At 43.6% G+C, this 20032-nt stretch overlaps 1 protein-coding gene across 1 annotated transcript in view; it reads right to left on the minus strand.

Annotated features, from left to right (window-relative positions):
- ldlrap1b (low density lipoprotein receptor adaptor protein 1b) overlaps positions 1–20032 on the minus strand; it is a 31681-nt gene that overhangs the window by 6126 nt on the left and 5523 nt on the right. The window contains exons 2-6 of the mRNA XM_070920244.1: positions 11241–11383; positions 10105–10217; positions 7054–7168; positions 4441–4513; positions 872–967 (exon numbers count right to left, since the gene is read on the minus strand). Of these exons, the coding sequence (XP_070776345.1) occupies positions 872–967; positions 4441–4513; positions 7054–7168; positions 10105–10217; positions 11241–11383 (540 nt within the window). The remainder of the gene's footprint in view (positions 1–871; positions 968–4440; positions 4514–7053; positions 7169–10104; positions 10218–11240; positions 11384–20032) is intronic.

Raw genomic sequence — 20032 nt, forward strand, 5'->3', positions numbered from 1 at the left:
TTCAGGGCCACAGCCCCAAATAAAGTGTCTGAACAGATTTAGAGAGATCCCTCTCTGGCTGGAGGCCACCTGGCTTGGGGGGGGGGGGGGTACAAAGATGATGTTTTCAGATGTTTTTGGAGTACTAAAAAATGACTGTCTCAAACTGAAACCTCCTGCACCAAAAGGATGACGGAACGGCGGCTGCTGGCATACATAATGTGACAGGAAAAAGGCATGCACAAAAACAGACTAACAAAGAGAACGCATTATGAGGAGTAAGTGTACAACCATTGTGCCCCTGGCAACAGGATGCTCCTCATCTCATTGTATTTTAGGCTAGGGACAATACATGGAGCTAATAAGGCCTTAAGGTTGTTTGGCTCACTGGATATCAACAGCATGTTTAGAAAGCATGAACCGTGTCGCAAGTCCTGGAATCTTAGTAAATCTCATCGAACAACAGTCCTCTTTCATGCTTTTTATACAAACAGTCGTGTTCTGTCTGACTATGGAAACACAATTACTGTTTGTCCATGAACAGCTCTCCATTATGATAAAATGTCATGGGGATCGGTGGACCAAGATTTGTTTTTAATGGATCCACAACACGGCAAGGGGGCTTAATGTTTTCAAATTAAAAGCGAGCCTCATCATTGCCATTATCATCATACATAATCACCTAAAAATGTCATTTGCTGTTCATTGTAACAATGCTAGTGAGGAAGAATAACCCAGAGCACGCAGATTGTCGTCAGCTGACCTGCAGCCTCAATGTAAGCAAACCTTTGACGTGGCTGAATGCTCTTCCTTCCCCCGAGGCTACGACTGCTGTGACACAGAGGGCCAGAGAGAGAGAGGGAAAGACGTGATGATGGGTGACATGACTCACCTCCTCCCTTCAGGCTGCCCAGGCTGGCCGAGCTGTCCGACTGGGAGTTGCTGGCTCCTTCTCCATCTGAACCCGACTTCACTCGCTTCTCTTTCTCTGTGCGGGGGGAAATACGGGGGGTAGAGGCAGACAAAAAGAAATAGAGCTGTGAAGACGAGCGAACTATGATTGGGTGAGTGCACTTGCAGTGCATCGCTAAATGCACTGTTTACTTTTCTGGCTGCTGAAAATGTGGGTATTGAAATGTTTCACTAACCAAGCACATAATGTGTGTAAACAAATTAGCAGCAGTAAATTGGCAGATAAGGTTAAGGCCATTACTCAAGCCATCTGCCGACTGAAGCCTACAGGGCCCGGGCTTCAAACATTGTAACACACGTCGTCCTTCGTACAGCAGTTAGTACAGTAACTGCAGCATTTAAATAGATCTGGGTCAGGTGGATAATAAGCTCTGCTCACTCCAAACATTCTCACCTGCTGACAAGAAGGTTTTCCACACAGTGCAGGTCACCAAGTGCAACTGACAACAGCTTTCATTGGATTTCCTGCACAACCCTCTCTTGTGGAAGTGGAGATGTTTCAGGGCCCATATCTATCAAGCATTTCAGAATCACTCGTCGGAACTGAAAATGGACTAAAAACACTCCGACATCAGAGTGGGACTTGAGACTCGTCTATGAAGCCTCCTACACTGACTTTCAGCAAGGAACAGGACCACTACCAAGAGAGGGTGAGACGTCAGCCGCATCCAACCACATTGTTTTTTAATTCCTATAATAGTGCAGCTACATCTGTGCCCTGAGGCGCACCTCTCCATGAAAAACATGGAATCCTCTCTTCTACCATCCAGTTCACCTTTCGGCAACAGCCCTTGTTAACTTATGTGTCCATCACAGTCTTGGGAAATGCACCGTAACAATAATGAACATACAGTTTATTATTATGGTGTATTCTCTTCCTTCAAATATTATAGCCCCACTACTATTTGAAATAGCCTTACTAAAAAATTAAATAATGTATAAGATCATATTAAAATATTTTACCTGTTGTAATTAAGCTGTGATATCCATTATGGAGCTGACATCTACACACCTCTCCTCTCACAGAATATCTCTGCCTGAAAGCCATCTCCTGACAACTTAAACAGGTTAGTGCTCATAAACATCAGCAGAGAAGGGAGCGCCAACAGTCCTAGAAGTAGGACCAAAAAAAATGCATCATTGAGAACGTTTGGCCAGTTATTCTGAGACACTTGATATCTATGGGCCCAGATTTTTATTGATTGACTAACAACTCACAAATGCAAACATAAACACCCATCTCTGCCTTAACTAAAATATCACCAGAAAGTCACACGGGAAAACACAAGACCTTCTGAGCAAGAGCGATAACTCCCAGAGGGGCCAAGATGGCGACTCACTGTAACTCAGGCTTTCAATACTGTGGCTACAGATTAAATGTCAATTTCTGTCTATCCGTAAGAGAACTGCTTACAGCAACGAGATGTTTTTTATTTCATCATCATCCTTGGTCTAAAAAAAAACCCATCCCATTTCCCATGAGCCCAGGTAGCTTAGTGATGGCAGTGTTACAAAACTTTCCCCCGTGGCCTTTCCACTGCATAGTTTTCAGCTGAGTATCAAACTTCTGCTAAACACGGCAGCAACTTAAAAATATGCCAGTTCAAAGCTAGCTGTAGTGTTTACAGTGAATATTCTATGAGCAGAGACGGGAGCTGTAATATACAGAGGAATGTGGGTCAGGAATGTGTGGTGGGTTGTGGAGAACCACTGTGGGTGGTGGAGGAGAGTTTGTAAGATACAGAAGCAGCAAACTAGACAGACATACAGAAGATACCCCCTCTTCCTGCCCTGATCCTCCGGGGTCTTGTAACTTTAATGAAAGGATTTTTTTCCTCTCTCCCCATCTCTCTTTCTTCTTCTTCTGCCACAAGAGAACACCACTACCTCTCTTTGAAAAAAACATTCTTCCTTTCCCCTCCATAACCCCCCACCAGCTCAGCATCAGTTCTCCTTCATCAGTGACACCGTAGTGAACTAGAAGAAAAACAGCTCGGCAAATTAAACGGGTTACTAGAAAACGAAGGCGAAGGAGAGGTGAAGAATGGCGAGAGGAGGAAGGAGCAAGCGAGGCTGCAGATTTTAATATTCAACTCAAAAATACAAACAACTAAAAGAAGAGGCGTGAGGCAAGGAGCCTGTGGCCTTGATCTTGGGAAAAAAATAATCCCTCCCCCAAAATGGAAATGTGCCCACATTAAAACATTCCTAAACACCACAGAAGAAGAAGAAGAAGAAGAAGAAGGAGTAAATAAAAGAGGCAGCCAGAATTTTTATACAGTGCAAGTGTGTGTCTCTAAAGGACTGAATAAATAAGCTCGCCTTGGCGTGAGACAGCATCAATGGCACCGACACTGAATCTGTCAGGGGGGCTGAGTCTCACTGACACACGCGCACAATCATTTTCCTTTCTCTCGTACACACTCCCCACCCCAACACCCCTCGGTGCCCCGCCTTTCATGCTCTCTTGCCCTCTCTCCTCATCCCCCATCCCCCTCATTCGCTCTCCTCTTCTTCACCCTTATAATAAACCGAAGCGCGTGCTGCAATGGGGAGGAGGAGAGGGGGGAAAAAATTACTTGACGGGGGAAGGAAGAGGAGGGGGAGTGGTGGTGTTGAAGGTGCCAGGTGCAAAACAAGACAGACGGCAACAATGGATAATCACAAAATTCAAAGAGCATCTACAAGGCAACACACATGTAAAGATGAAGGAGATGGGAGGAGGGGTGTGGGGGTGCAGAGACCAATATTATGTGGCAAGAACTGCTCATTTACTCTGGAGTCATACATGCAGTAAATTACATGCATGTTCTGCTGAGCTGTACAAAAGAACGTGTGCGACGCCGTCCTTACACAGCACTCTGATGTGTCCACGGTGGTGCCTGAACACACACAGTCTGCTTATCTCCTCAGCGTAGTTTAAAAAGAGGTTGAATGCTTTTACAAGTTTGACATAAAAACAGAAAAATATAAATATATAATGGAGGAGAAAAGGAACATTTTCTGCAGTAAATATAAAATATATCCAAGGGAAAATCCAACACATCTGAGTCCTGTTCTCACTGTAAAGGAAGATTTACTCCAGGCAGCCCACCTCTGTCCCAGGCTAACCTGAAGTCCTCTCCACCCCTCCCCCCTCGCCATGTCGATACCTAGATGAGTCTTTAACCATGACGGAGTTGCCTGTAATAAAGAGGCGTCACTAAACTAAAACAGGTCTCTCTGCTCTCTGGAGGGGGACTGGTTCAATCAATGAGGACATTCCTCTACGCAGGAACAGCCCAACAGTTCTCCAGTATTTCACATGAACCCTCTAGAGGGTGTCAAGGCCAAGACCAGGAGGACACAAGATCATTGTTTGGCCACTAAGAAGGAAGGTAAAGGACACATACAGTAAGTGGAGGGAATAACAACAGCAGGGGAGGAGAGGGAGGAACGTTTTCACTCATCCGTCACACTCCTCTGGTCGTCGGGGGTGACCATGCGTACCTTCCTTGGCAGCCTGCCAGAATTCAAACGCCACTCTGAAAGCCTGAGCCACTGTTAGGGTTACCGCCTGGGCCTGTTGGAGGGAGGCAGAGAGACAGACATGAGTGAAAGAATAAAAGGAAGATGAATCATACTCTCATATGCATCTCATCTACGGGAGGGAAACTCGAGGAAGTCGAGGAGCTATGACCCTGATAAAAACAGGAAGTGACCACCAACACAAGACACTTCACAGACACTTGAAGAGGAGGAAGAGAAACCCGTGAGCTCTATGACAAGTTGTTTATGTAACTGGGAGGATACGTGGCCTTTTGGCCAGAACTAAGTTAGTGAGGGGAAGGAAGAGGAGGGAGTGGCTCACTCGTTCTACAAACCTCCAGGGATGGAGAGAATGCCAGGGAGGGATGACAGCCTCCCCGCCCTTCATGTTCTCACTCCTTGCATACATACAAGTAAAGTATGGCTCAAAGAGGTAGTGCAGTGGGTCTCAGGTCTCTTTGCAACATACTGTATCTGCATAAAGTGCTTTCCACAGATTGCCTGGAGCAAAAGCTGAATCGAATACCTGAATGCAGAATCCTGCACCATAAAGAATCTGTAGCCTACGTCTGTAGCTACAGCCTGAACCCTTATTTAACAATGCATTTATTTATAGGAAATAGTAGCATTAAAAAGGAACAGTTCAGGGAGCAGGGAAGTTTGCTTATTTGCTTTCTTTCTGGGAATTAGTTGAAAATATCACCACTTACGTGTCCATACACTAAACATGTAGCCACAGCCAGCAGCTCAACATTGCGTTACAACTGGAAACAGAGGGAAACGCTAGCCTGGCTCTGTCCAAAGTGGAAAGAAATCCACCTACCAATATCTTGAAAGCTCACTAACTGACACGTTATATCTCAAAATGTTGTCAAGTTCTGGCTTTTTTGCAGGGTTTTATGAGGGGTTATATGCAGGAATATTTCTTGAATTTTCTTGGATTTCTTGTAACCTGTCTGAAATCATGTTGTCAATGTGAGGTTTCCAGGCAACCAGCAGACCCTCCAGGAAGTCACTGCTCCCAGCCAAGGGACAGTCCAGAGTCAGAGTCAGGCTACATCTTCTATCTATCAGGCTGTCCCAATAAGTCCCTGAGGACTCTCCAGCTGATCCAGAATGCTGCAGCACGTGTACTGACAGGAACCAGGAAAAGAGATCATATTTCTCCTGTATTAGCTTCTCTGCACTGGCTCCCTGTAAAATCTAGAATAGAGTTTAAAATCCTTCTCCTCACCTACAAAGCTCTTACTGGTCAGGCACCATCATATCTTAAAGAGCTCATAGTACCTTATTACCCCACTAGAGCACTCCGCTCCCAGAATGCAGGGCTGCTTGTGGTTCCTAGAGTCTCCAAAAACAGAACAGGAGCCAGAGCCTTCAGCTATCAAGCTCCTCTCCTGTGGAATCAGCTCCCAGTTTGGGTCCGGGAGGCAGACACACTCTCTACTTTTAAGAGTAGGCTTAAAACTTTGCTTTTTGATAACGCTTATAGTTAAGGGCTGGCTCAGGCCTGCCTGGACCAGCCCCCTAGTTATGCTGCTATAGGCCTACACTGCTGGGGGACTTCCCATGATGCACTGAGCTTTCCTCCTCTCCCTCTTCATCTTTGCACATTCATCACAGTCCAATGCATGTTACTAACTTTATTTCTTCCCCGGAGTTTCTTTGTGCTTTGTCGACTCGCAGGTCGCTGTGGATCGTGGTCCTGGTACGCCTGGGTGCTGCTGCCGCCATGGGCCTGCCTGACTCTCATCACTACAGTTATTATGTTTAGTCGTAGTTCTGTCACTATTAAAGCTCCTATTATCAATCTCAGCTAATATTACAGCTATTTCTACTGTTAGTGCTGCCATACATCTTTGCCTATCTGTGTCTCTACGTCTATCTCTCTCTGTCTGTCTGTCTGTCTGTCTGTCTGTCTGTCTGTCTGTCTGTCTGTCTGTCTGTCTGTCTGTCTGTGTCTCTGTCTCTGTCTCTCTGTCTGTCTGTCTCTCTGTCTGTCTGTCTCTCTGTCTCTCTCTCTCTCTCAAACCCAACCGGTCAAAGCAGATGACCGCCCACCTAGAGTCTGGTTCTGCTCGAGGTTTCTGCCTCTTAAAAGGAAGTTTTTCCTTGCCACTGTCGCCAAAGTGCTTGCTCATGGTGGGAACTGTTGGGTCTCTGTAATAACATTATAAAGAGTCGGTCTAGACCTGCTCTATTTTGTAAAGTGTCATGAGATGACTTTGTTGTGATTTGGCGCTATATAAATAAAATTGAATTGAATTGAATTGAATCTTTCCCTAGCCTCCAATCGTCATGCTAAAGATAAGCTAACATACATATTTAACAGACAGACATGAGTGGTATCTACCTTCTCATCTAACGTATTGCCTATTATGTTCAATTATTCCTTCAATTAGAAATGAGAAATTGAACACACTATATCTAATAATAAGATCCTCTTTGTGTCCACTTACAGAAGGCGAGTATGTGCAACTCTCTCTCACATGAAGTTATTGGACTACTTTGTTTAAACAGCCTACTTGTTCACACAGTGGGTGTCTCAGAGACACATATCACTCATTTACTTACCATTTTTCTCTTAGGGCACAGGAAGGCATGACACTCCAGGGTCTCATTGTGTTGGCTCTGGACGATGTAGGCAAACACTTTGTCATGCATCTTGTCTGCAGTGCAATATGATATTCTGAGGGGGAAAAAAACAAAACACTTTAATAAAAACTCTACAACTTATGTATGTATATATAGAGAGAGAGAGTCGTCACAGATCAAGCGAGGCCATCGTGCAACTCCATCTGCACTAAGCCCTTAAGCTAGTCCAGCAATCTGATTCAAACTGTTTAATCTAGCATTTTCTTAACTGCCATAGAAAAAGAAAATCCCTGGCATTCTTGAAGCCAGCTGCACTCATGATCAAATACACACCCCAGCTGTGTTGCAGGTACCGAGCTGAACAATGTCATGAATCTGAACTGAACACAAGTGCAGTGGACATCTGTGCCGCCTCGCCAAAGAGATGCCACTCCTTTCTGCCTTTCAAACAAGTTACGACATCACACTCCCACTGTGTCCACCCGTTTAACAACCTTGACACATAGAGCCTTAAATTAGAGCTTTTAGATGGGGCCCGGCTCCTGTGAGGTACATGAAAAGACTCACACAGACAGAGCAGATTGTTCCTGTAGAAGGTCATCTACTGCGCTGAGATTTTTCGGCGTCGCATTAGAGAGAGAGAGGTATCAGTCTTGCTTGTCAGTCTCAGGTGCAGAGTAGGGCTTTAGATTAAGCTGTAATGCTCCACAAATAGCTTTTCTCCACTATTTGATCATCATGTTATTACCCTAATACCAAAGCGACAGGTAAACTGGCCAGTCGGGGAGGGAGACGCGAAACGATGGAGGAAGGCTATGATGAATGTCTACCATCTGTCCTTCCTGTCCCCTTCCAGCACTGTGCTCCAACTTCACTGTGGGATAGTCACACACTCAGTTAACTAATGAGAAGGAGTATTAGGTGTGGAAATAATAAATAAATAAATAAATAAATAAATGCGAGGGAGGAAAAGTTTGCAGAGGTTTAAGAATCACAGCTGCAGTCTGCACAACACGAGATTTACAGGCAAATGTTTGGAAGGGAGGGCGTCAGGGAAATTGGGTGTCTAGGCAAATTCATTTCTTTTATTGGTCGTCCATCTTCTTAGCAGATGTCTGGGGAGGAGAGCTCCAATGGGGTGCAAGATACTACCAGCTGCTTTATGTCTTCGCACCATCCTGAGGTCACAGCTGGACTCACCTCATGCAGTCAGCCTTTTAATTGCTGTGATAGTTGCCTCATATTCTTCAAATGAGAGAATCCATCATCAGCGCAGCATTTTACTGAAGATGGATTGTAAAACAAAAGGGGGGGGGGGTGTATGTATTGGGTGTTTTTTCACACATCTAAAAAGAAAAGCTGCTGTATGATAAATGTATCTGATATTTGTGATGGAGACATTGTCAGAGGAGCTGAAACGATTAGTAAGAGGTTTTCAAACTGTGAGGCTTGGCCCCCCTTGGGAGGTACGGGAGAGATGAAGGGAGGGCGCAGAGGGAGAGACACGAGGCAAAGATAGTGCGCGAGGTGAAACATACAGGTGCATGTCTGTATTCTAAAAACAACAGGAAGTTTGGCACACTCATTTGGCCCGTTTACTAACACGGTAAGCAGCAGCAGCAGCTGTGACACACAGCTCATGGAGGCAATTAAGGTACTTCAGCTACTTCTTCTCAGAGTCCTAACCCAGTCAAACCTGAACACACAGACATGATACACAGATGTTAAGATTCACAGATGTGACTTACACTTCTTCTTCTTCAAATACACATCCATAAATCTGCTTAGAAATCATAAAAAAAGACATGTTTTTGAAGTCCAGAACCTGAGAATCATAATGTTTTTAAGTTTTCTTCAGTAATTCAGTGATAGTTGTTTGTACATCCGTGGGTACATCGCAAACAGGAACTGATAATGGCTAATTCGGCATACTTTTAATGGAGGGGGGGCACAATATCAGTCTTTGAAAGCTCCTGGATTAGTCAATAAATGAACTGACTGGAAACTAATGAGAAATTTTGATAATCAACTAATCATCTAAGTAATTTTTTCAAGCAAAAATGTCAAACATTCTCTGGTTCCTGCTTCTAAAATGTGAAAATTAGCTACAGCTACTGGATGAGCTACGAGACTCAGACAAAACCAAATAAGTACACCAAATGATGAATCGAAACAATAATAAACAGATTGATCGTTAGCTGTATCCCTAATTGTCAGTGAATTCAATTTACACAGAAAATACTGAAGCAGAAACTGAGCAGGTGGGACAAATGAAACTGTTCTCCCAGTGAAGAACAGTGACACTGGTCAGTGTAGACAACTTGTCAATCAAACTGTTCGAGGATAACTTTAGGAAACTGTCAACGGTTGAGATTTTGTCCTCAATCTGCCAGCTTTTAGAAGAAATTATTCAACATAAGCCTATTCATGCTTGGAAAAATGATGGAAAGTCCCATCTCTCCTTGATATGTAGACTCATAAACGTGGAATTTTAGAAAAGTGATTCAAGCTTGGCTCATAAGCTTGAGGCCAATGGAGGTTAGGCAGCTTTAAGTGTGCAGGCTGTGGCAGGCAGAGTGAGATCTGTAGGCATTTACTAGAGAAAAAGAGTGTGTGTGTGTGTGTGTGTGTGTGTGTGTGTGTGTGTGTGTGTGTCAAGCTCAGACATACAGCTGTTGTAATGCTCCCAAGAGAGTTGAGATTGATGAGACATACTGCTGATAGACTGAGTACTCTCTCTCTCTCTCTCTCACACACACACACACACACACACACACACACACACACACACACACACACACACACACACACACACACACACACACACACACAGACAGACACACAGACACACAGACACAGCCTTGAGTACCACACCTTCTTACACTCATATCCATCCAGCGATGGATGATAGCAAAGGGTGAATAACAACTTTTGTTTTATTGTGGGTAATAAGGACAAGTTTTGGGTGAAAGTATTTCAGAGTCAGGGACACAGACTGTTGTTAGGAATAGTCGAAAGAGGAGGACTGACCTGTATATAGAGATGTTTTCTATCAGCTGGTTGGAGGCACTGTCGTAAAGGATGATTCCTCGAGGGGAGACCGTTAATGTGACTTTCTGGAGTTTCTTTCCGCTGGCTTTGGCCTGGAGGGAAGCGAAGAAGGAGACAGAGAAAGGGTGGATGCCACAAAGAGTAAAGGTGTGTGAGTGAGACAGAAAGAGATAAATAAAAAAGGAAAAATCTATCTCAAGTGTCAACCTTGCGTTAACATAAATTACAACTCGGGCTGCTAATTTTTAATCTGGACAGTCAATCAAAATCCACTGATGCCGGGGACACCGATATACTGAAACAATGTAGTTAGAAAGCAAATTTCCTGTCATCGAGCTTTCACAGAATCCAGACTGTAGGTCGAAAGATGCCAATCAAAAGATGAGTTAAATAAAGATGGAATAAAGATATGACAGACCTTTGAACCAAACATTGTACAGCTGTTGGCTTGATTAACAGAAGGTAAATATGTATATGCCATAAGCCAATTCACAAAGACATTGTCAAAACAAATCTGAATAAAGATTCTTGAGACATGAAGTTTAACAACAATAAGCATGTGTGTGAGTGAGAACATCCAACCCGGAGTAAACTGAATATTACTTTACACCGAGTCCACCTATTACACAATATGACAAGTTAAAAAATATCCCATTCAGCCGTCTAACATCCTTTTCAAAAAGGACCACCAAGGGCAGCCAACAGATTAGGCCCTATCAGGCCCTCTCCATACATCACAGTGTCCCGAGTCCCACCATTCTGCCGCCGCTGACTTCATTATCCACTGAGCTGCCAGATCCAATAACATTAAGCCCTTTCTACCATGATAAAGCTGGCTGAGCCATATACTCAGCAACAGTGTCCAAACTAATTGCAGCCTCCTCTAAATGTCAGCCTGGGCCTCGGGGGGGAAAGTAGGCAGCAAACCAGTCACCTTCCACTGAGGTGTCAGTCAGCTCATGAAAGGGAGAAAACTTCTGGATCACTGTGTGGTGGAGGTGATGACGTGGGAAAGATATTCTATGTGTTTCTGGGAATAGCTTTCTGAATAGGGGTGTGTTGACAAGTGGTATTGGGTGCCGTGTGTGTGTGTGTGTGTGCGCGTTGTCCCTCACCGTGGCCACTATCCTCTTGACGGCAGCCGCAGACAGCTCCTCTCCTTTGGGCTGCTCAACCATCGTGACCCCCAGGTACTTGAGCTGGAACACCATGCCCTCCAGAAGGGTCTCCCTTGTGTCTGACCAGTTCTCTGGAAGCTCTGCAGATGAGACACACACACACACACACACACACACACACACTGGTTACACTTCTGCTCACCAACAACCCTGTGTGTTGTACTGTAAGGCAGGCAGAGAGATACTCTGTCAGACGTGTGTCAGTACAGCACATCATTCTCTCAGTCCACTTGCAGGATGGTGGACTCAGCTGCATTAGATATGACAGCAGCCAAACCACATCCTCATTATGGGTGTGTAATAATGAGCACATGCTTCTGCTATTCCTCCTTGCATGAAGGCAAAAGCTAGTGCAAAAGCAAGTGCTCTTATGGAATGTATATTTATGTAAAAATTGAGCAAGGGCATTATTTACGGATACCATCTTTGTTTGGGTTTGGAAACAGAGTCGCAGTCGGTAAAAGGGTTCACATCTTTTATCGGGCAGCAAACAGAATATTTTTTATTCATAAAGTCTTAACCCCAGAATTTCCAGAATCCTTTAAGTGCACGTATGCTGCAAACACAACACTTTCTGCAGCTGCTTCACAGTTAAAGTCTTCAAGAGAAGAGACACTGCTGGCAGCTCCGTTGAGGTTTGTAAGGTGTCAACTGAGGTTTGAAGTTTTTCTGCAGATTTTTTGACTGCGGGTTTACAGCTTTACCTAAGTGACCTGGTTAGGTGAAGAGACGCAGGTGCTTACTTGCAATTTAACCTAAAACCACTATAGACTCTTCAATCACCACACATGATGTAAGAATAAAAAAAATCAAACATCAGTATTTGGATTAAGCATGTTTTCACAGTTTTAAACTAGGTGTCAAATACATGTTCAAGAGATAAAACTGGTCTCTCTTGACTTGTTGGCCAGAACTCAATCCTGCCAACTACTGATGGTGAAGTCATTCATAAAAGATCATCTCCTCCAGCCTACTAGAAAATGACACTTATCCAGGACTCAACACTGTGAATATTTCTGGAGAGTGAAACACGGAGGCTGTGTTTTTTCTTTTATGAAAGGAATGCTGCGTGAGCTGCTCAAGGTGATGTCCTTCTCTTCACATTATAGCAGTATGAAGAAGGCTGGGGGTGCCTGGTCACAGGACTACACCACAGAGACAGAGCAGTGAAAGAAAGAAGAACAACTTCTGTGAACTGACCTTTCAAATAAAACCAAATCATTAAGCCCCAAGTAAGATTCAGCAGCTTTCAAACTGACCAAACATGAGTCAGCTCGGAATCAGCTGTGCAAAGTTTTCTGATACAGGCAAAGAGGAAACAACATTTCAGAGTGGAAGTTCCCACAGTAAGACAACAAGTGCAAGTATTCATCAATTTGCTTCAACAATAAACATGCTAACTTCTCCTTGAAGCTCATAAAAGGTTTATGGACGGGCCACTATGAAGTGTGATGGTGAGTGGGGGGGCAGGGAGATCCATTAGTCTCCTCTAAAAAAAGGTCCATCAGAAAACACATCACTCCAGGGTGGTCTTCATGGCACCCACTGTCTTCAGGGTGATCCAAATAGAATCCTGTGGTAAGCGCCACCATGTTTTTGCCAAAGGAGTTGTGCAGCCAGCTATAAATGTGCTTTACAATACTTTGAATGAATAGTTTAGCCTTCTGTCATACATTTTATACTAAAGTTGCTTCATTGATAGACAGACTTTCATAATCGCTTCATTGTTCAAGTCGCTTTTTAAAGCAAAAATGCTGAATATTCACTGGTTCCAATAAAACAAATGTGAGTTATTTTCAGACAGTCTGATTTGGGGGTTTTGGCTTTGTGGACAGACCAAACAAGACATTTAAATGTGTCAACTTGGGCACTGAGAAATGGTGAAATTTATATAACAATAACAATTTATAGATCAATTTGAGAAAACAATCATCAGATTATTTGATAAAGAAAAATTATTAATGTGCTAAAGGTTTGAGTTGTTTTCCCCTTCATAACTTGAGTGCTTAAAAGCTCATTGTAGGCACAGCAAAAAGTGTTGCTTACTTGCTCCTGTTAACTATTTAAATTAAGCTTGTATTGTATTTTTTAGCTTTTAATAATGAAAGTTATTGATTAGCATTTCCAAATTTACATTGTCTTACATTTAAAAAAATGTACCAATAAAATTAAATGTACAATAAAAGACTTACTTCAAGGTGTTTTTACAACTAAACAATACTATTCATCTGCAAAATGGCCAACAGTCAGCCCAGTAAGTGAAGTGTTTTTAAAGCGGTTTGAATGCATTTATATTTGTGAACACTATCACTTGGCTTAAGAACCCATATCGTTTAGGCAACCATAAACCACTTATAAAAAGGCTAACCCATAATATTCCTTTCTTCTCCAGCCAAGCCAACCGTGAGTGGTTATGGAGAGGAGTTTATAATGGTCTAAATGCAGCTCTGACCAAACCCATACTTAAGTAATGGGTGAGTCTGACAGTGAACACCCACTCTAAGGTCAAGGTCTTAGAGCTCCTAAGTGTGGGGGAACAGATCAGGCTGTCCTCCTCTGCTGATCCTGTAGTTACATTAGTGCCTGGATAAGTAGCACGGTTACTGTAATATAATCTGTGGCGAGGAATCATTAGCTCCTATTCATGACCTAAATCAAGTTACCAAGTGGACGATAAATGCCCATTACGAGGTGTAGCCACCTAGGGCATTTGCAGAGAGTTACACAAATATGACGGAGATAACGCAGGCTTAACCTCAGCTGGCATGACATTTCTAACCTTTAGTGCCTGCTCGTGTTGCAAAAGCAACCGTGAACCCGAGTCCAGAGATTTTCAGTGTTTACAACAAGGCAACGCTGCTGACAGGTCTGCTTCACTGGATTTCAACAATCTGTCAGATGTGCTTTGAAAATGCTCTGAGTGAGTCAAGGCTTAGGGGAGATGTCATTCACATAATACACACAGCTGCAGCAGGCTTGTGCTGGTCCAGCGGAGATATCAGAAGCAAGCCGCTGTACTTCAACTGCCCATACTAATGCTTGTAGGAGGAAAGTCTCTGGGGATGACCAGCAGGTCACACTGACTGCAGCATCTTCGGAATCCCCCATCCCAAGAGATCCCGAGGAAGCTATTGTAGGACTAGACTGCGCAGATGATGGGCAATCTTTAGCCCAGCCTGCCTGAAATAGACAAGTAGATGAATATTCTGCAAAAAATTAAAAAAAACCTTTGCAACCTCACTGTAGCTGATTTAGTGAGCAATGAAACAACAGCTTTCTTCAAAAACAGACACAATGGCACTTCAAATGAGCAACTCATGAACCGCAGCTATTTTTAGACTGGTGCATATACCCAGAGTGCAGCTTTGTATGGAATAATAATCCATTTTCATATTGGTCACATTTGCATTCACACAACCAACCCCCCACCCAACACCAACACCAGCATCAGCCCCCTCCACGGCAGCCCTCTGCAGCTGCGGTGCTGATTAGAGCGAACTTCAAAGGCTTCTTGGCTACGCTGGAGCTCTGGCTGGTCAGTGAGCGCTGCTCGCCTGGGTGACACCGCCTGTAAATGAGCCAGAGAGAGCAGCACTGGTGTGGAAGGGGATAGGATTGGGTTGCAGGTACAGGGTCTCGCAGCTGCTGCCAACATCAGTGAGTGTAAGACGTGTGATGGTTTGTTTAGCCAATCATCTTCAAAGAATAATGTGGATAACGAGCCAGTGGGGTTCATTCAATCTAGTTCAGCAAGTCTTCACAGGGGCCAGGTGTCTACCCCAGATCCTCTGGAAATACCTTTTACTGCTGCCCAGCTCACCACCTTTCCACACACACAAACATTGTAATTACATAAATATCAACCACACTACAACAGAGATGCTCATGTCAGATGAGGGAAATATGTGTTAACGGAAAAAGCCTCAGTGAACAGGAACAAAACAAATATCTGCTGGTTGACCGCCAAATGATGGGGGATTGAAAAATAAGAATTTACCACTCACAGCATCTGTCAACATTGGATTAACTCCCAGATGAGACTCTGCTTGATGGTCGGTCTTCTAAATAAAGAATTAAAGCTCTCAAACAGAATAGCTACAATCTCCTTTGCTCTGTTGTACTATACTAACAAAAACATTTGAAAAGTCCTAGACCCAGTCCTACATATTCATGAATACGTATGATGTTCACACAGTGAGCTGGAAGACTAAAAGACAATGACTCTGTCAGAGACACCAGGCCTTTACCAATCATTGTTCATGTCTGTACTTGTGTTCTCATGGACTTGTGAAACATCATCAGTCGTGGTCCAGATACTGCTCCAATTCACGTCACATCCAGCCGAGTACAGTCCAAATGTACCAAAGTGTTATCGAGAACGCTTTGAGAGAACTTGTGGTAAATGAGTATCCCAGCATGCATTTTGCCTACATCCATCATCACCCCCAAGGAGATGGGTCTTGGTATTTTACTGCTGGCACCAATGTCTCAGTAGTGTTATATGATATACATAATAACTTTTGTAAAATAAACGATGGTCTTGGAGTCTATATATAACATTTGTTGTTGCCAAATGAGTTTGTCTGAAGGTCAAGTTAAGGTTAATATGTTTTGTTGGACAGTTAATGTTGCACAATAGCGCCAACTCTGTGTATTTTTGGCTCTTATGTGTACAGATCATGTCACACTTAAATAGAAATTATAAATACATATAAATAAAGGGAAGATGACCACCCTAAACATAAAAAATCTGTCCAAAAGTTATTTTTCCTCCTATGTCTCCTAGGCAGCCACTCATTGAAGCGTCAATCAGCCTGTAATCACACAGCCAGTGTGAAGTCCTCTGCCAGTCAGATGGAAACCTGCTCCCATCCCCTCTGTCTCCTCCTGCTCCAGACAAGTCCCAACACTCCACCAAGGCAAGGCTCGGACAGGAACAAAGAAAAATACATGCAGCTACTTCCTCGCTCTGCAGTTCACCTCATCTGAACTGTAGTCTACAAATCTTTAAAACCTCTTTATCACACTGTCAACTGAGCGGACAGGCTTAATAATACAGGAACATCAGACTTCTGGATCAAATGTTCCTGTAAATGAGTGCGATAAGAGGTTCGTTCACAAAGAATGGGTCTCATGGCATTTTACACTGCATGAGAATGTCAAAGTGTTTAACACACGTGTCAAGTTCCTAAAATATGTGATATTTCAATGCGTTTCAATTTTCTTACCATTTCAAGGAAAATAGTCTGCACATCAATAAAAACAAACTTCTCAAAACCTAAAGGAATTATTAAAGACTGAGCCTACAACATATCATAACACCTTTTCCCCATCACCTCTGCTTATCCAGACTTTTCCCTGATATGGAAAAGGACACCAGTACAGTTACTGCACGCTATACTGTAACAACCAACTGTGGCCAAGATTTTCAGAATCTCTGCATGTTATCAGAGCTGTGGGGTTCAACGAACTCGTGAGCAGAAGTCAGGATAGTCTGTCTGTGGAGTGTTAGGCCAGGCTGTGGTCCTCCGACCACTCTGGTAGTGGAGGAATACGCACTAGGAAAGGTCTTAGCCTCTTCTTTAAGATCCGTCATTTGAGTCTATGCATAAGCCGGAGTTTTCATGAAGTTTTAATGAAGCTAAAACTACAGAGGCAGTTAGGTCCTTTTGATGCAACAAGAGATCTGGAAAGGCAAGACAGCACAGAGGTCTCGGGAATTATAATCAAAGGGATTTGAGGGCTGAGCCTGTGCAGCATTAGAGCATGAGAAGGGGTGGTGGATGCGGTGGTGGGTTTTTTTGGTCAAAGCCAACACAGAAGAAATGAAGCAGGCGATTTGTACAAGGGAGGGTCAGAGAGGATCACGATCGCTCTCCCCGTCAACAGCCAGAGACAGTGACAGTAATGAGGAGAGAAGATATGCTCTTCCCGGCCTTGCCTCTTTAAGAAGGGAAGACGACAGACAGACAGTCAGACAGACAGAGGGGGCGGGAGGGAGACAAGACAGGCAGAGGCAGCGAGACATTCATAAATGAAGAACAAGCAGATAAAAGAGAAAAAAGGAAGCGAGGTAATCGTGAAATAAAGTCAAATACCAGGAAAAATATGCAAATGAAGGCAGCGAGTCAAAATTCCCACCATAAATTCACATACATACACACAACAAACGTAATGGACAATTAGGGAGGTGCAACAGTTTAATCACTGTGGAAACAGCAGGGGCACGCTGCTATGCTGTGAGTGCAGGCTAAATAATGTAGTTAATAATCTGGGGCTGGCAGAGAGGGAGGTGTGCATGCAGCGATACAGGCATGAAAACACAAATCACCACAGTGCCATTCTGACAACTTAGTCCTTTTATCACTGCGATCTGGCTTGCTCCCAGCCAACATTAATAGTGTTTCTCTGCTTGAAAAGGAATGTTTATCTAAATACAAGATATGATTGCCCAACAGTTGAGGACAGACAAAGATGAATTAAAGATGAAAATGCCCACTCTTCCTCCCAGTCAGTGACACATTTCTCAACCGCAAAACCAATTTGAAGGTGACAAAGCTGAGCAGGTGTCATGACTTGTGTGACTGAGTCAGACCTACTGCGACTTTACACAATTTTTATCACACCACAGTAGGAGTTAAATGTTCTAGCAGTATCCGGGAAAATCCTTTTACATCCTTGTTCTTGACATCATTCTACAAGTGATAACAGATTATGTCAGTAAAGCTGTGAGTACATGAGTAAGCCACAGCAGTTATATATTCAACCGAGTCTGTCATGAATGATTATTCAGGGACTCTAAGGAAGGGGCGGGGGACTAGCAGCAATGTGGCCCAGCTTGGTTTAACACACAAACACAAATAAAAGACTGTCAGGTCAACAGTCAAAGCCCACACCACCACTCCACAGCTCCAGCAGGCTCCACGAGTTGAGCCTGCTGCAACAGTTTCCCCCTTTGTCGCGATTTGAAAGGAGCTTCTGAGCACCGAGAGCTCTCTGTGTGGTGTCGCATTGGCGTCAGTGAATGAGTGAGAGGAGAGAATCCCAGCGCATTCATCTGAGCCCTCTGAATCCCAAACTGTGAATGACTCATTGTTTTTGGTCCGGCTGGACACACTCCTGCCCACCTGCATACGTTCTCTTGAACAAGATGGGGAAATGAACACATCTCCACTGGGGCCTCTGGTGTTTTGAAACAAGGACTGAAACCTGGAAAATAACAGTGTTTCAATTCTTGTTTTGGGTGGAGATGCACGTCACCCTGGGATACTGGGAAAAGGTGTGTACTCTGAGAGGACGACATGAAAGGCAGCCAGAGGATCAGTGTTAAACTATGGACAGAGGTAACACTATTTGCTGTCCAGGGACGCTTTGTGCATCCATGTGCAAGTCATGGGCAATTCCCTCCCAAACAAATTGACGTGGGAGGGAACCACCTTATGTCAAAGACAAGCCTGTCATGTATGGGTGCAAACAGCAGACCAACAATCTCTGAAAGTCTTTAAGAATTTCCTTTAACAGCTGAGCACTGTAGTTTTTACAAAACAGTGCATTTATCAGGGACTATTTTCAGCAGCGGACTGATAAACTTTTTGTGAGCTAGTGTTTCCAGCAGCAGGACGGTGTATTTAGAGTCAACTCAAAATAAACTACAGTACCCATGTTCATTGGAATCAAGGAACATGTCACTCAGTGCAAAAGTGTGGCTCACCGATGTGTTTTTAATGGTTTCTGTACATCAATGTCAGGCTTTGGATACACACACAATACTCAGTAGGATCAATCCATCGTTTGTTTATGGACTCATTTGTTGACAATAAGAAAAATATATACAATTACCAGACTTGTGCTTTAAGACAATTCACAAACAACCTTCGAAAACAAAGGGTCTAAAAAGATCAATAGTTCCCAATTACTATGATACAGCTGCAACTGCGACCAATCACCAAAGCAAAATGTGCTCATGTATCTTCAGCTATTTAAAGGCCTCAGCTGACCTCGGCCTGCGCTGAGGTGACCTCCTCTTATCTCACAACAACAAGACACGTGTGAAAAAAAAAAGACCTATTCCAGCATTATTAGATTCCAATCAGGACACTTTGGGCTAATTTAAAAACTGCCGACTCAGATGAGGAAAGACGCCTGGAGGGATACACAGAGATGCAGCACAAAGCTTGTCGAGAGAGAGAGAGAGAGAGAGAGAGAGAGAGAGAGAGAGAGAGAGAGAGAGAGAGAGAGCGAGCGCCTGGGACCACCTCTAACTATGCCACTAAAAAAGTTCAGTCCTACATTTCTACTGCAGACTATCTTCAGTAGTTGAGTCTCGTGTAACCATGTTATGTAATCTTATATGTTCTGTTCAGGCTGTTGATTTCAGTGCAGGTCAGAGATGAGCATCACCACTTCTTATAAAGAGACACAGCCATTACAGGAAAAAGGCTGAGATAGAGCCCTGTTAAGAAGAGAAAGACTGTTAGTCATAGGGAAAAAGTGTGTTACTACACATGGGGCGATTGTCACTGTCTGTCCCTGCCTGGTACAAAGACTGATCCAGTACTATTGTTCCCCCTCTTAACTTCAGCGTCTGTGGAGAGGATACAGGAAATGTTTTACTTATCATCAAAAACCCAGTGCAAAGTCTCTCTGTGCAACACAAATATACCAATAGCATGAGATACAAATGACCAGAGACATAAACTACGGGCCAGTTCACTAAAGGAGCAATCGAT

Source organism: Enoplosus armatus, chromosome 15, assembly GCF_043641665.1.
Source record: "Enoplosus armatus isolate fEnoArm2 chromosome 15, fEnoArm2.hap1, whole genome shotgun sequence".
NCBI lineage: Eukaryota > Metazoa > Chordata > Actinopteri > Centrarchiformes > Enoplosidae > Enoplosus > Enoplosus armatus.